Source organism: Protopterus annectens, chromosome 8.part0 (genome assembly GCF_019279795.1).
Source record: "Protopterus annectens isolate FY-2018-M chromosome 8.part0, PAN1.0, whole genome shotgun sequence".
Taxonomy (NCBI): Eukaryota; Metazoa; Chordata; order Ceratodontiformes; family Protopteridae; genus Protopterus; species Protopterus annectens.
In genome coordinates this window covers 1,377,794,285-1,377,812,102 of record NC_056741.1, presented here as the reverse complement: position 1 = coordinate 1,377,812,102, position 17,818 = coordinate 1,377,794,285, and the positions used below count along the sequence as shown (strand labels likewise).

The 17,818-nt window shown below is 39.9% G+C and overlaps 1 protein-coding gene across 1 annotated transcript in view; it reads right to left on the bottom strand.

The window, feature by feature from the left end:
* The window catches only part of PCSK7 (proprotein convertase subtilisin/kexin type 7), a 1,762,277-nt gene that overhangs the window by 1,343,879 nt on the left and 400,580 nt on the right, over window positions 1–17,818 (bottom strand). Inside the window, exon 6 of the mRNA XM_044080959.1 lies at window positions 10,534–10,588. Within this exon, the coding sequence (XP_043936894.1) occupies window positions 10,534–10,588 (55 nt within the window). The remainder of the gene's footprint in view (window positions 1–10,533; window positions 10,589–17,818) is intronic.

Here is a 17,818-nt window from a genome sequence, read left to right as displayed (position 1 = left end):
CACTTCCCATAACATCATCAGAATTAAAGCAGAGGCCAATAAACTACTGCTGATATCAACAAGGCTGCCAATGTCAACATCTGTACCTGCTGGCTTGACTCTGGCCTCCTTGAGATTAGGACTCAAATGATGAATGACATGGAGAAAAGGGATGGATGCGATGAGAAGATAAGTAAAAAAAGAAGTGCCTTTATATACGTTAGCACCATAGGAGGAGAAGGCAAGAAACATTTTTTTACCGAACCTTAATGAAGGCCTGTACCATGTTCTCATAACTGATCTCTTGAAGGGGGGGGTAACATCTCTAGGAGCTTAATAATGAAAGGCTACAGCCCAAAAATGTTCTTACCTTTAGTGGTTAAAGAGGATATATTGACCAGTTCTAACTAATCTAAATGGTAATTTACCAGACAAAAATCAGCAAAGTAGAAAAACTAGGAGAATGAGTAACAGAGTGCCTTTATCCTACTCTCGGCATTGTAGTACTACAACTTGGACAGAAATCGCTCATCTTATCAGCTGCGCAAGACTTGTCAGTCTTATTCTTGTCCTTCTCTCTAAACTTTTCCATATCCCCAGAGAATTCCTCCTCAAGCGCTAAGGATTCGTCTCTCAAGATCAGTTGAGCTGACCCTGAATGAAACAGTATTCAAACTTAAGGTTCCAATGGAAGCAGACAAAACACTGGAGTTGGGGGTTGGCATAATGGTTAAGGAGTTTACCTTATAGACAAAAAGTACAAAGTTCGATTCTCACTAATGGGAAATTGGCCAAGCTTAAAATGGTCCAAAATGGCAGCTGGGCTACCTATGAATTCTATTCAATCCTGCATAAGTTTAACTTATTCTTTCTCCTTTGCAGTAGAAGAGGTAAAAGACTTGTAAATCTCAAAAGATGCTGTGAAATGTTCTTCCTCCATCCTAAACAAAACACACACAAAGATCTATCTTGTGGCAGGATATCATGGTCCGATTTACACACACTTTAAATGCTCTTCTCCTTCTAGTCAAATGCCACAAAACTAGCAAAAACTCCTAGTAATACAAAACAAGCTTAGAACAGGCAATGATGCCAATTACTAGGGCTAAAACAAGGGTAGGAAATTAAAACATTATCTCACAAAAATAAACTTTTTTTTACAGAACTCCACAAATAATAGCAAATCACCTCCAATACAAAAATAAACCAGACACCAAAACCACTAGAAAGTACACAGTAACCAAAACACGGGTAATAAAAATCACTAAGACACAGGAAGAGGCAAAGAAGCACAGTGAAGCTGCCCTAAAAAAAGAACCAGAAATGTCATGAGGAATACCAAGTCAATCAGAACAAACCAGTGACAAATGAAAAGACTAAACAGAAAAATGGTAAAAACTGCAACATTTTTCTCCCAGAAATAATTTTTATACATATATAGCTTGAGGTCATTTCTGAATGCTTGATGAATGTGCAGCAAAGGAGATCAGCAGAGAAAGTATATCTGCCACAGCACTATGAGGAAAATGGAGAAGTACTATTAGCCCAGCAATGTGTTGCATGCTGAGATAACTAATGACTGAAGGTATTGTTCCTGCTGCTGACAATGACTGACCAACTCATCCTACATCACTGGTTAACCACGACTATGAGACATACTTAGGTCCAATCTTTCAATGGAAAATGAGACGTTTAGTGCATTATATAAGATATTATGTAAACAGATTGCATAGGTTCATAGGTTCATAGGTTCATACTAGGCTATCTGCCCGAGGGCATTTACAAGCCTAGCCCATCATTTTGTGGCTTACGCCACCCCTTTAGTATGGGGAACTATACCCATTATTTTGCTGTGCCTCTGTCGAGCAGTGACACTGAGGTAATCCCTGGGGTATATCTGTGATCTCCCATCCATTGGTCAAGATTTCTCTTGAACAAGGCCAGCGAGGTGCTCTGCCTCACATGTACCGGGATTTTGTTCCACAGCATAGGAGTCTTTGGGTGATGAATCTATCCCTCCAGCACGCCCTATTAATAGCCGTGTCAAGGTTTAAGTCTCCTTGTGGCTCTGATGGATCTAGATTTTTGAGGTGAAGCATATTCATCAAATCTGGGTTTGACATGGCCTTGTATGTTAGGCAAAGGTCACCTCTGAGCTGAATAGAGCTGGAGTTCTTTCAGTCGGGCAGCATAGGACAGATTTTTGAGACCCTTTATCCTTTTGGTGAGGAACTTTGTGGCCTCTCCAGCTGCTGCAAGTGTCGGGTCAGATACATAATGGGGCATTGTACTCAATCATTGGTCTGATGAGTGATGAGTAAAGGAGACTATGACCTCCCTTGATCTAGATGAGAATCCCTTCATGATAAGGTGGGCAATGTAGAAGGTCTTCCTAACTACTTTAGCTACATGGGTGTCGAATGACAGACTACTATCAACCTGGGTCCCCAGGTCCCTGATAACTTCTTCTGTGCTCAGTGGATTGCCACCTATTTGGTAGAAGGGTATGACTATGCATTTTTGGCATTTAACTTTAGGCCGTGGCTCTGGCACCAGTTATCCGCTTCTGTGAGACCCTTCTGAAGGATATCTGTATCAGATGTGTTTTCTACTATGGCGCCCAGTTTGCAGTCATCTGCAAACTTTGTCAGCCATAACCCTCCTGTGTTTGCTTGTACTGAAAAGTAGATGCCAAACAAGAGTGGGCCCAGGACTGAGCCCTGTGGGACACCACTTGTGACAGGCTTTGAGTCTGACATGGCGCCAGCAACTCTGACCCTGTGGGTTCTGTCACTCAGCCAGTTTGCAACCCATCTTGTGATGTATGGGTTGACATTTAAGCTGATGAGTTTTTCAATGATACCCGAGTGGGGTATTGTATCAAGGCCTTAGCCAGATCGAGGTAGGCTGTATGGACTGCCTTTCCCTCATCAATGGCTTTGGTGACTGTTTCAAAAGTCAACCAAGTTTAAAAGGCATGATCTGCCTTTGACAAAGCCAAACTGGGTTGGATCCAAAGTCTGCAAATTCTATGTCTTTATTTATGAGGTCCATTATGATCCTCTCCATGGCTTTGCAGATAAGGCTTGTCAAGCTAATGGGCGGTAATTTCCAGGGTCGGTGGAGGCACCGCCTTTGTGAAGTGGTACCACAGTTGCAGTATCCAGAGGTAAGACTTTGATTAAACAGCTGTCCTAGCTGTGGGTTTAATTCCTCATTGAGTTCATGGAGCACACAGCCGGGACACCATCTGGTCCCATGGTTGCTGTGTCTTTTGTGTTGGTGTGAGCAGTTGTCATTTGGGTGCTGGAGAGGTTTGGGGCGCTGCAATCGCTTGGTATAGATATCTCTCCTTTTGGGGAGGGGGAGAAGTTTGCACTGAACCTGTCAGCCAGTATGTTGGCAATGTCTGTAGGATCAGTAATCTTCACATCATTTTGAACTAGCTCTGAGCATATCTGGGAGTTTCCTCCCAGGTTTCTAACATAGCTAAAGAAGGCCTTATGATTGTCTTTTGAGTCTTTAGCTATTTTTCTCTCGAAATTTGCTTTGGATGATTTTATGAGAGCTCTTAGTTTTTACTTATAGTGATCAAGGGTGTCTTACCTTTTAAGGATTTTGCTCTATCTTGTAGTAGCTTCCTCCTTTTGTTGTAGAGTTTGTTTATGGCTGGGGTCCACCAGACTGGACGCTTGCCTTTGGTACAAAGAGTCTTTGTTTTGCTTGGGATTGCCTTATCCATGCAGTCCTGCAGGTGCTGGTAGGCATTTGTAAGTGATTCAGCGGCTTGAGTACTGTTTTCCGGCTCGGCTTAAAGGAGACCACACTAGTCTTTAGAAGTGTGAAGTCGGCTTTGAGAAGTTTTTTACTGTGGTCTTTTTATTTCAGGTGGGGTGGGATGAGGACCTCCAGAGATTAGTTTGTGGTCTGATCTCACCAGTGAGGGGTACACTGTTGAACATTGTGCTCCCATGTTCGTGATGATGAGATCAAGTATGTTATCTCCTCTTGTGGGGATGGTGACTAGTTGTTCCATGGCATTTGAGTTTATGAATTCCAGGAACGTTTGGGCTAGGGGTGTTTGGGCTTGAGTAGTGTTCCCAGTCTATATTAGGGTAATTGAAGTCACCTAGTATGATGGTGTTTGGTGATACATTTATCCTCTAGTGTTTTCAGGAAGGCCATGTGAGGTTCCTGAGTTTGTGAGGGTGGCCTGTAACATGCTACAATTTGCAGAGCAGTCTTGCCTATGGTTAATTGCACCTGGATGGTCTCCGATGCATCGCACCAGTCTTGAGGTGTGGGTGTCCTTGATGAATATGGATACCCCCTCCTTTCTTGGTATTGTCCAGATTTTGGGGCATGATATGAGGTAAAACCTGATAGCGCTGGGGTGCTCTCAGGAGCCTTGAACCAGGTTTCTGTCACAGCACAGACATCGATGTTCTCCATACTGAGAAGGGCCTGTGCATTTTGAGATTTAGACTTCTGGCATTGAGCAGCATTACCCTTAGTTTTTTCCTTTGTGTTCTAGGGTGGTAGGTTTAGAATTTGAGCCTTGCCTAAAAAGGCACTATGGGGGTGGCAAGAGCCTTTGCCAATATCCGAATCCCAGGGTGACAGGTGCAAGCCGAGCGTGGCTTGTCCAGCATGTCATCCCAGGCAGACAGACACTGGATCCCCTTGAATGACACCAGTGTTTAAGCCAATTGTTAAAGCTGATCATCTTATCTCTGTATTGTGGCATCATTCTTGGTGAAGGTAGGATACTGCTCAAGGTCAGGGTCATACCTGCCTGGGCTACATAATCAGAGAGCTCCTCAATGTCTCTTTTCATGTAGTCCAAGGAGCTCAGGTCGTTTACACCAGCGTGGACAATGACTGAGTCATATTTGTACCTGCTGTTGAGAGACCTGAGTGCTGATTCTAGCGCCCGACAGGCAGCTTACTGTGACCTTCTCCTTACTCAGTCTGGTGGGGACGTCAGTGTGTCTGACTATGGAGTCACCAATGACTAGTGTGTCTGGCATTGTGTTTGGCCTTAAGGGCTGTGACTGTTTGACACTCTGACTGTGAGGTCTATGTGTTGCAGGTGTTGTGTTCTGAGGTGGTGGTTGTTTGGGTGTCTGCTTTGGTGGCCTCTGCTGTTTTGATCAGAGCCTCCGAGTATGTCTTTGTGTGTTTATGTGTATGATTTGAGGTTGTAATGGTACTATGTGAGACTGGGTCTATAGTGTGTGTGGTAACCTTCTCCTCCTGACTGGTCTTGCCAGTCCTATGTTGAGAGCTCAGCCTCCAGTTTGGCCGTATAGTTGCATCTCTATGTATTTGTGTTTTGTGGGAAGAGGAGAGGGTTGTCTGTGTACATGAGGCAATTGTAACATTGCCTCAATATTCCCAGGTTCACCAGCTGAGCAGGAGAGGACACTAGCAACTGATCCCGACATGCTAGAAGGAATAGACAAAAAAACTTTAAAAAGATTCCGGGGCGTGGGTGACCGAGAAATGGGGGTTGCCTTTTGGGGTACAATCTATGACAAGAGTGCCGTATCAAGGTAATAAGTACTGTAGGAGCAAGTGCTTAACAGATAGAGAATAGTCTACTTGGAGTCAAGTAGAGATGATCTTTTAATTATAGGATAAGCTGATTAGATCAGTAGTATAGTTCGAGGAAGGTAGTTTTAAGGAAAATTTGAAGAGTGGACTTTAGGTAGCCGAATAGTTTAAACCTGCTTAAGCTGCTGCCCTAGTGTGCAACGGTAGCAACTCCGTTTATAGTAGGGGCTGGAAAAGACAGGAAATGACCCAAAATGGCCAATAAACTACAAGTTACTGCCTTAAACCACTCCTCTGAGGACAAATGAAGGAGTTATGGAAATGACCCTAGTGGCCAATAAAACTACAGTTTCAAGTCAGTAACCACGTCTCCCCGTGGCAGGGAAGCTGCTCAATCTTACTCATTGCCACTGATGAACACAGAGTGCCTCCTTCAGCCCAAGCAAAATGGCCTCACAGAAACTTTCAAACAGTTCAGGAACAGCAAGCCTGTAACTGAACTTTTAACTCTCAGAAAAGTGGGAAAAGCAAGATTTTTTTTTGTTTTTGTTTTTACAGAGATAGCAGAGGTTCACAAGTAATATCAAGTTATAACAGTGCAGTAAATGACCCCACACAAGAGTGCTAGGTCAAGGACAGAAAATATGCAAGTTTTAAGAAAAAACGATTTAAAATTAAGTGCAAACAGGAAATTCAGCAAACAGCTTTTGGTTGTGCTCTAAATACAGCTACTAATACAGAAATCAAGTTTAACAAGCCAGAAAATGCTCAAGCTAGGCAGCTATGCAGAAAAAGAAAAATACTTAAAATCTCAAAAGTGACTCCTTCTTCTCTCAGCTTTTTCCTCTTGGAGGTGCTTCACCAACAGCCAACAAGCCTGAAAAACCACGAGGCAACTAGGTTTTAAGAGAGGAAGATGAAGGAGTTATGGAAATGACCCCTAGTGGCCAATAAAACTACAGTTTCAAGTCAGTAACCACCTCTCCGGCGGGGAGGCCAGCGGCTCAATGTTAGTCTCTGCCACTGATGAACACAGAGACCCTCCTTCAGCCCAAGCAAAATGGCCTCACAGAAACTTTCAAACAGTTCAGGAACAGCAAGCCTGTAACTGAACTTTTTAACTCTCAGAAAAGTGGGAAAAAGCAAGATTTTTTTTTTTTTGTTTTTACAGAGATAGCAGAGGTTCACAAGTAATATCAAGTTATAACAGTGCAGTAAATGACCCCACACAAGAGTGCTAGGTCAAGGACAGAAAATATGCAAGTTTTAAGAAAAACGATTTAAAATTAAGTGCAAACAGGAAATTCAGCAAACAGCTTTTGGTTGTGCTCTAAATACAGCTACTAATACAGAAATCAAGTTTAACAAGCCAGAAAATGCTCAAGCTAGGCAGCTATGCAGAAAAACTTAGCAAATAAATAGAGAAAAATACTTAAAATCTCAAAAGTGGCTCCTCAGCCTCTTGGAGGGTGCTTCACCAACAGCCAACAAGCCTGAAAAGACCAAACCACGAGGCAACTAGGTTTTAAGAGAGGAAGATGAAGGAGTTATGGAAATGACCCTAGTGGCCAATAAAACTACAGTTTCAAGTCAGTAACCACCTCCGGGGCAGGGAAGCTGCACAATGTTAGACACTGCCACTGAGGAACACAGAGACGAAACTCCAGCCCAAGCAAAAATGGCCTCACAGAAACTTTCAAACAGTTCAGGAACAGCAAGCCTGTAACTGAACTTTTTAACTCTCAGAAAAGTGGGAAAAAGCAAGATTTTTTTTTTTTTGTTTTTTACAGAGATAGCAGAGGTTCACAAGTAATATCAAGTTATAACAGTGCAGTAAATGACCCCACACAAGAGTGCTAGGTCAAGGACAGAAAATATGCAAGTTTTAAGAAAAAAACGATTCAAAATTAAGTGCAAACAGGAAATTCAGCAAACAGCTTTTGGTTGTGCTCTAAATACAGCTACTAATACAGAAATCAAGTTTAACAAGCCAGAAAATGCTCAAGCTAGGCAGCTATGCAGAAAAACTTAGCAAATAAACAGAGAAAAAATACTTAAAATCTCAAAAGTGGCTCCCTTCTTCTCTCAGCGTTTTTTCCTCTTGGAGGCATGATGTCCTCTTTCAAGAGTTCAAGTTCCCAATGGGCATAATGTTATGACACATGCACCCCACATAAACTGAAGAAAAAACAGTCAAATCAACTGCATAATTTTTAGAAGGAACTGTTCATTCTTAGTGAGGCACACCTCAGATCACAATTTTCCACCAATTCTGTTTGTGTGGCTGGCACCCCCCCCCCCCCTTAACCCCTACCTGGCTAGTTCTAAAGGGGCAGGGTTAAAAAGAACAAGGGACTACAACAGTAACAGTTTACAAGAACTCCTTAAGTTACACTCTTTGTACAGATACACTACAATAATGCTGAAATTTAACTTGTGCTGTATGTCTCTGTTACTGCTGAAAGACATTCAGTTTGGATCAAGTTACCTATACAGTTAAAAACAAACAACGAAGACAAAGATGTGCAATGATACCAATACACTGCCCATATTTCCAATCACATGCAGTCAGCTGACCACTGGGGCCTGGATTCACACTTTTGAATCTTACCTATATACTGCACCTTACAGTCCCATCGGTCTCAACCCTAAACCTGCAATTTGCCAAGGATGCAGAGATGTTAGATCTCCAGCAGCACAAATGGACACCCCATCTCAGCCTGGTTCAGGGGTACAGGGTCCCATGGACCCCTAATTGTGATCCATGTGACTAGGGTTCGATTATCAGCCTCAGCACTGGAGGAGCCAGGTAGGAAGGGAGAGGAATGAAAGGGCTTGGCCCACTCGCCAATCCTGTTGGTGGAAGAGGGACGTGTAAACACTGGGATGATGCAATTTCTCCCATGGATACCAGAAAAAACATCCTATGTGTTTCAGAGATTGTGGGTAGGTCTATTGCTGGAAATACTACTCACAAAAATGAGAACAATCAGCACAGCAGACTAGTGCATGCCCCTTTCCCTTACACAGCTAAGAGTGTGTTGGGGATGAGGTTGGCAAAAAAAAAAATTTTTCAGCCACATGATGGCCCCACTTCAACAATTCTTGCTCTCGGTGATGAGGGAAGAATGACTGGCAGGTAGGGTGGGAAGGCAAATTGGGAAAACAAATGAGCATGGACACCCTTTCTCACTGTTAAACTGTTTGCTACAACACGTGTATATATCTCAGTATATCTATCCATACAGGAGGGATGTGAGGGATAGTTATCCCACTCCACAAAGGGGGGGGGCACAACAAACCCCGGGAACTACCGCCCCATTAGCCTTGTCTGCAAGGCCATGGAACGTATCATCATGGAACTCATAAATAAAGACATTGGAGATCTCCAAACTCTGGACCCCACACAGTTTGGGTTTGTAAAAGGCAGATCATGTCTTCTAAACCTGATAGACTTCTTTGAAGTAGTCACCAAAGCCATAGATGAGGGTAACACACACAGCCTATCTAGATCTCGCCAAGGCGTTCAAAACCATCCCCCACTCTGGAATTATAGATAAACTCACTAAACTAGGTATAAATCCCTATGTCACAAGATGGGTTGCCAAATGGCTTACTGACAGAACCCACACTGTGAAAGTAGCAGACTCCAAATCAGACTTCAGACCATTGACAAGTAGAGTACCACAGGGTTCAGTCCTGGGTCCACTCCTGTTTGGTATCTACTTCTCTGAAGTACAGGCTAACACAGAAGGTCTTTGGCTAAGTAAATTCGCAGATGACTGCAAACTAGGAGCCATAATCGAAACTCCTAATGATGTGGACATCCTACAAAAGGGCCTCACTGAGACAGATGCATGGTGTCAAAGACATGGTCTCAAGCTCAATGCCAAAAAGTGCATTGTCATCCCCTTGGGTAAAAACTCTGTACCAATGAACTACCACATAGGCGGTAGTCTACTTAACACCGAAAGTGTGATAAGAGACCTTGGGAAACAGGTGGACAGTAGTCTCTCCTTTGATAATCACATCACCACAGTGGTCAGGAAATCCTTCTATGTGGCACACCTCATCACAAAAGGTTTCTCATCCAGAAAAAAAGAGGTCATTGTTCCCTTCTACACATCACTCATTAGACCCATTATAGAGTACAACACCCCTTTTGGTATGTACCTCACAAGACATCTACAACAACTGGAAAGGCCGCAAAAATACCTCACAAAGAGGATTACTGGCCTCAAACAGATGCCTTATGCAGACAGTCTCAAAAAACTCCAGCTTTACTCTGTGGCATATCGCCTACTCAGAGGCGATCTCTGCCTAACATACAAAGCTATGTCAAACCCAGAGCTGTTGGACATGCTCCACTTAAATAAATCCCAATCCCTCCGAGCTACACGCTCTAGGGACCTAAATCTTGTCACCATAATAAACAGAACATGCTGGAGGGATAGATTCCTGTCCCAGAGACTTTCCATACTCTGGAACAGACTACCTATCTATGTCAAACAGAGCTCCCCATTAGCACTCTTCAAGAAGAATCTTGATGATTGGATGGGTAATAAGAAATTCACCCCGGGGATCACTTCTGTGGTTCTGCTGGACAGGGGCACAAGAAAATTTTCTTGGGTGGCGAAAGCCAGGGTACCTTTTTGGCTAGGCTTGTATAGGCCCTAGGGCCAGTAGCCTAGTACCTACCTATGAATCTATATATATATATATATATATATATATATATATATATATATATATATATATATATAAAAATACATACACACACACACACACACACACGTACATGCATTTAAAATGAAAAAATGAAAGCTAGAACAATAGAAGGTATGATTAATGTTGTCCTGTACACAGTGGGAAGGCAGTGTCATGGAAGGCTAGACCTAGTCAGGCTACAACCCAACACAGAATATGTGTAAATTAACACTCAAAGCTGTAGCACAAAATTAGTCAGCAAGCCAGCATAATACAAGTTTAAATCCATACCTTTCCAAGTGCATGAGGGCCATCCACGGTCTTCCCATCATCATCAGGACCCCAGCTAGAAGAATATCAAGAAACAAACTAATTAGTAAACAGCAAATCATGTTGTGGCCTAAATGAAGGCAGATCCAGCACACTTGAAATTGAAATTCCAGTCTTGGCTCAATACAAATTCAAATAAAAAGCTCCAAAACAATAAAACAATTCTCACTCATCACTTAGAACAAAAAAAAAACAAAGAAAGAACAGAGATGAGGGTACTCACCAAAATAGCTGATCTTCAAGTAGGTCCAGTTCACTAGCTAGGCTATAGGAAAGCACCCTTCTTGAAATGTACCTTGTCTTGTCTTTTTTTTTTTCACAAGCTCAGCCATGCCTCTTATGGCTCAAGAACAGCATCGCTGTGAATGGGATGCTCACACCCCTAGGATCTCCTGTTCTGATCTCATCTTGAACAAGAAACTACACTGACAAGAGAATGCAGTGGTTGAGAAAGCTCTAGAATTTCAAACCTGAAGTTTGGTTTGATGAGATCCTATGACTAAGATGCAACAGCTGTCGTCCTGTAGTCTCTCATTTAAAAAAGAAAGAGCTAAGGGGTAGTTCACTACTGCAGACAGTTCTTTTGACGATCAGCTGATATTGTGAGTACGTGGAATCATAATTTAAGAGGCCTTCTACAATGATGTTGGGTAATATACTTATCAGTCTTCAAGAGACAAATAACTCAGGAAAAAAGGCAAAAGAAAAAGATGACTTCAGGAAAGAATATCAGGAAGGGTGCCTGTGCCATAGGACAATTACTCCAGGCCTTAAGAGGATAAAGGTTGTGTTTGGTAAAGACACGCACTGACTGCCAGGCATAGGTTCATAGGTTGGTACTAGGCTATCAGCCCTAGGGCCTATACAAGCCTAGCCATAACAATTCCCTGGCTATTTCTTCCCACATCACAGAAACATACATTAGAGGCAGTCACTACCTCCGTGGAACAATGCCACTGTATTAGTCACACTCCTGAAAACTCAGCAGAGGCAGACACAGCTTCCACCACCAAGAGACACACCTATCAACTGTCAAGATTTTTGTCCTAGATTTTTTGTCTGCTCCTCATACATTTTGTGGTTTTCTGACAAATCAGTAGGTACCAAAGTCACTGAATAATAACATTCATTTGATTTTTCAGAGTTCATATAATTCAGAAAATGCATGCTAACACAAATCCTGTTATTATAGAAATTTTAAAAGTTTATAAGAGCACTATTTAAAATCTCTTCCTATTTTTGGGACTTTGTTCCCCCATTAATTTAGGCTTTGTCCAGATTCCTTGCTCTAAGAGGTTGAGAGGTATGCCAGAAGAACATCCTATTATTATATTACTTAAGGCTACATTAGCCTTTCTGAGACAAAGTAGAACCCAAATGGCAAACTATAGGGGCAGGATCTCTTTGGTAACTTCTGTTATCCTTCCTGCTGTGATCAAAGGAAATAAGCAGTTAGTTCACCGGCTAGCACATATGGACTGAAGTAAAGCCAGAACTGATGAATATACACCTCAGAAACCACCTTCAGAAAAGCTGGAGGACTGCAAACACGTGTGTTTATGCATATGTATATAAACATAAATATAGAATACGTGCCATGGGTAACACGGTGTGTGATGCATATGGAAGGCAAGGTCCTAAGGCCTATGTCTGCTAAATATAGTTCAATTTCAGCTTTAAGTGTTTATTCCCAAGCACAGTACTTAAGTGAAGTACAACAACAGAAATAATGTGCAGAAGTGAATATTTTATAAATTTATGGCACTATTCAAAGCAAATTAACTCTGAGTAGTTTCACAGAAACAATTACACTGCCAGAAAATAAAAATACAGACTAACACAATAGCACTAACAAGTACAATCATACTGATCACCAACATCAAATGGTTTGTTTTCCTCCCTTTCATTCATTTTACCTGTACCTTGCATCTTTGTTATATTCTTAAAAAACATATATATAAATAAATAAATAGAAAAATCTCCTTACCTAATAGTCACCTGACCTTTATAACCACGGGGTCAAGGCAGGATTAGCATAGAGATGAAACAGACTTTAATGAATGCACCTCTACAAAAGCAAAGATTGATTAAAAACCATGGATGTAACCCCACATAAAAGCCTACTGTGATGTCACCAGAGATTTTCAGATTTTAGAGATGCAATTTATCAGGAGCAGTCAGATCCTCTCTCACCCCCAGAATTTATTACCTGGGCGACTCCCCTCCAAACAAAAATAGGGCAGTATGTGCTACCTCATCAGTTTTATTTTCTCCTTAGCCTCTCTGGTGCTAAACCTGCTACTCAAAACCAAGTTATGTGGATCTCAGTCAGGGATTTACATTTCTGTACCATACAGCCAACATAATGTGCTATTTTAGGTAATAGAATTTTCTGCACTGCAGAGACAGCATCTTGAAACCCTGGTTTAAATTTGAGGCTACACAACTGTTCAGTCATACCCCGCAGACTCTTAATTTATTGGTCTTGCATGTTTCTTGCAGACGCATACCTAAACAGCAGCAATACATATTTACCCTTAGTCCCTTACAAATGGCTACCCAAGCCTCCTTACACAACAACGAGGGGTTGGGAGTTGGTATAATGGTTAAGGCATTTACCTCACAGACTCACGGTACTGGGTTTACGTCTCACCTTTGGGAAACTGACTAGGTTTAAAATGGCCCCCCAAGGGCAGATAGCCTCTCCTTAGTCTTCTAAGAAAGCATTTAGTTGCTACTCTGCCCTTCCACAAAGAACAGAAATGGGGCAGCACTGTATTCTCTCAGGTGGCAAACACGTCAAATTCTTTAGTGTCCACATCTGAAATACATCCTGAACAATACCCCAATAAAAACAAAATCATAATTCCAAGTGTCCAACAGGACAGTACTGTTAAGCAATATACAAGATATGGTCCCGCATGGGGCAAAGTGCTAGCCTAAGACTGCTTCCTGAAAAGGTAGGACATGATTGAGTATCCTGCACCACCATAACAGTAAACTAAATTACCAAACTACTGTCTGACTGCCTGCTCTCACAAAGAAAACATCAGGCCTCAACAAAAATAGCCTTAGCTTAAGACGACTAATACTGAAGCTCTTTTCCAGCAGACTGCCACACCTGAAGTAGACTTCCCATCCTTGTTATACTACAGCTGAAGTCAGTGACTAGGATGGGTAAGGGTTAAAACGATAATGCCTACTTTCAGGCTGGTGGCTGAATCCCACCAAGCCAGAAAATGGTACAAAGGTTCTCAGATACTATGAGGGAATGATGATGCTGTAACCACTGACAATCAAATTGGTCATTGAAAGGCCCAAATATGGATGTAGATCAAGGGGACAGCAAATGCTGTCAGTGCAGTAAACTCCAGAAAGCTTAACAGAGCAAAGCATCAAACTAGTAAATCCCCAAGCTCCTACACCCATTTTCCAAAGGGTAGAATAAGCAGTTCAGGAAAATGTTTAAAATTACCCCATATACCAAATGTACCACTCTATAAACAGGAAGAAATTGTTTGACTAATGGTGACCACAAGTTTCTGCAGTAAAGGCTCCTGGTTGGGGTTGGGGGCATGAGCAATCAGTCTTCCAGGAAGGCAAATCAAAGACTGTGCTACTCAATGGCCACCACTATCTTGAAAAACACATTGATTAATACACTTAAGAATGCAGTGAATGCAACTAGATAATTCTCAACTGTCAAGTACTGGCTTACTAAGAAAGCCCTATTCTTGAATGTACCACCCCTACCAACATTTAAAAGCACTTTGCATCAGACTGAAAGTACAGTCCACAGGAGTCCTGTGATGAGGAAAAGAACACTGCATACTAAAACTCCAAAAAGCAAAAATGAGTAATACAACAGGTAATCTCATAAAGCATTCTATTTCTGTAGAAAATCAGCATACTCATTGTAAATTGAGCTTTCTACATGGGAAGAACTCCAGTTAATTGCTATGCCTTTAAACCAAGACTCTAAACTGCTGAAAAAAATTTCCACACTACAATATACTGACAGACTGCTCCATGGATATGAATAAAATAATAACAGTTAAAGAAAAACAATCATGTCACTCAGTGCTGGAAGTATCCCTACAAGCCGCACCAGAGACCTGCAAACTTTGACCAGATGGCACTCCAGTGAACTCAGTAACTTAATAAAAAGGACGATAATAAGGAAAATCTGCACAGAAGACACCCCAGTACACTTCTCAGTACTTTAATAATAAAAAAGCCAGACACTGCAATGTACTCTGCAGACTTTGGCACATACATTTTAGTGCATGCACAGTACACATCTTAGACATCTTCCAGACTATCAAAAGACAGGGGAAGGGCATTAATGTCCATTTATACATTTTCATTTTTTTTTTTTTTAAGAAAAAAAAAACTTCTTTTTAATCTCATTCTATAATAATAATAATCCACTCTTGTATGGGGGTAATGTAGGATTTACACACAGTTGGCTTTGTTTAAGCACTCAAGTGTAACAGTGGGTAAATCCTGCATTTAGTAAAAACGCAGGTGCAGATTATTGCTAAATAAAATACCTAAAATAGCAGGAAATCAGATGAATATTTTATACCAGCACTCATGCCTCTCAAGTGTACCTCATTACGAGCAACGTACCTCATTTGAGGTCTTAAAAAGTTCATGTTCCTCGAAGTTCCAATAAGTTCCACATTCAGTTTTGGGAATTTTTTAAGTGAAATCCAAGGTAAATAGAAATAAATCATAATAATTCATTAAAAGATCTTCTTTATAAATAAAACCAGCATATTTTAACCATCCTATGACTTTCCTAGCTGAAATTGTTAGTAAGCCATTAGTATGTATTCCACATTTCGGCCATTTGTTCCACATTATGAGGGCTAGTGTTCCTTACTTTGGAGATAGGTTGAGAGCTATGACAGCACTTGAGGCAGGTAGGGGGTGGGAATAAAATGCAGGTAAGCATGTATAACCATTCTCAAAATAAGAAAAAAGATATACCTGCAACTGCTAAAGGTGTCACTCTTTGTAAACTTGAAGAATTAAATACGAACCAGGTGACACCACCAAGAACTTCAAACAACAATAAAATCGTTTATTTGATGCAGTCGACAAATGACAAACAGGAAAATGATAAAATCCCCTTAAAGTCCAACGATAAGTGCTTTCGGAAAAAATCCTTCATCAGATCATAATTTTAGAAAAAGGGGGGTTTCATTTAAAAAGGGAATGACAGAGAATCAGAATAACATATTGCACAAGATAGCCAATAATCAATGTAGGAAATATGGCCTAGGTAAACCAAACAGATAATACTTAATTTGCATTTCAGACACTACTTGTGAACAAATCAACATGAGCTTAAATACGGGAACTATTCATTGGCTAAAGCAAGCCAATCAGAATTTAGTACTTCTCCATGAACTGTCACATTAGAAAACCAAGAAAAAATGCACTGCATAATAAACAATAAAAATAAATTCTTAAACAGATAACTAAAATGCACTTTTAACTCCACATGATGTAATTTACAAATAATAAAAAAAGATTAGTTGGCATGATAGAAAAGTACTGTATTCCTAACTTTCTGCCAACGGCGGAGATGAGTCGAAGTCATAATAATAAAGTTTCAACTCATCCGCAAGTGGAAATTTCTTGCCAAACTATAAAAGATGATAACCGATGCTTAGCGACAACAATTCTTGTGATACATTGCAAAAAAATATATTGGAACATTACAGAAAAATCCCGAATGATTATGGTATTGAGTCAATTAGGAATTTGTGTCAAAGGATGGCACACAACATTGATTTGGACCTTATTTGTGTCCTGTCAGATTTAATTCTGGAAAATAATATTTTTTTCTATGGCAAACAATATCATTGGCAGCGATGGGGTGTTGCCATGGGCACACCCTGCGCTAATAGTTATTCCAACCTTTTCCTCTCAGAATGGGAGAACAAATTTGTATTGAATGACTTGAATCCTTGGTTTCCTAATGTGATCTACTATGGTCGTTTTGTCGATGATGTTTTCATGCTGTGGCAAGGTGACAGATTTCAGCTTTTACAAGTAACTTTTTTTTTACGAATATTTCTGTATATATGCGTTTATTCCTATTGGTTTAACTGCTTAATACTTAGCCTGTATTGGTCTATCCTTATCTTGTTAGTTATTTGGTTTCTTTAGCATGAGACAAATTTATTATAAGGTGGTTTTCCACATATGCTGCTCTAGCTACTGCCACTCTATTGGTTGGAAGTCTATGCGCTGTTATAGGTTTACAGACCTTTTTGAAAATATTTTCATTTATTATTTCTTTTCTGCTTCACCATTCCACATCAATTTGCATTTTTTATTACTGTTTATTATACTTTAAGGTATATATTCACTGTTTCTTTGTATGTCTCTTTATTCTGAAGAAGTTCTTGGATATTTAAGAATGAAAGCACTAAATTAAATCAGTTTACGTGTGATTTTTTTCGTCCTGTTTTATTGCTGGCCTGCCGTTTCTTCATTATTGTTACTACGGAGACTTATTACAGTGTTGGGATATTTATATATACACACATACACACACACACACACACACACACACACACATATATATTTTATATATATATATATATATATATATATATATATATATATATATATATACACATATATACACACACACACATATATATATATATATATATATATATATATATATATATATATATATATATATATATATATATATATATATATATATACACACACACACACACATATATAAATATATATATATGTATATATATATATATATATATATATATATATATATATATATATATATATATATCTATACACACACACACACATATATATATATATATATATATACACATATATAATAATAACTAAAACATATATACCTAAGAAGACTTTTTAAACCCAAGCAGAATGCTCATGTTTAGTTTCTTTTAATCATATAATGTTTTAGTTTTGGATATTTACTATAGTGTATATATTTGTTGCATGCTATTTATGAATAAGTACTCTTTATGTATGTAAAAACTTTTTTATATATATGTACATATACATTGTTTGAATATGCATTTCATTTTAAATAATTTTTAATTGACATTAATGACATCATGAAATTAATTGATTTATTGGTTTTACCATCTGCTTTATAAAGACAGGCAGTTTATGTTGTTTTATAGTCTTAAGATGCCTTAGGGTGAAAGCGCTTACTACTATTTTT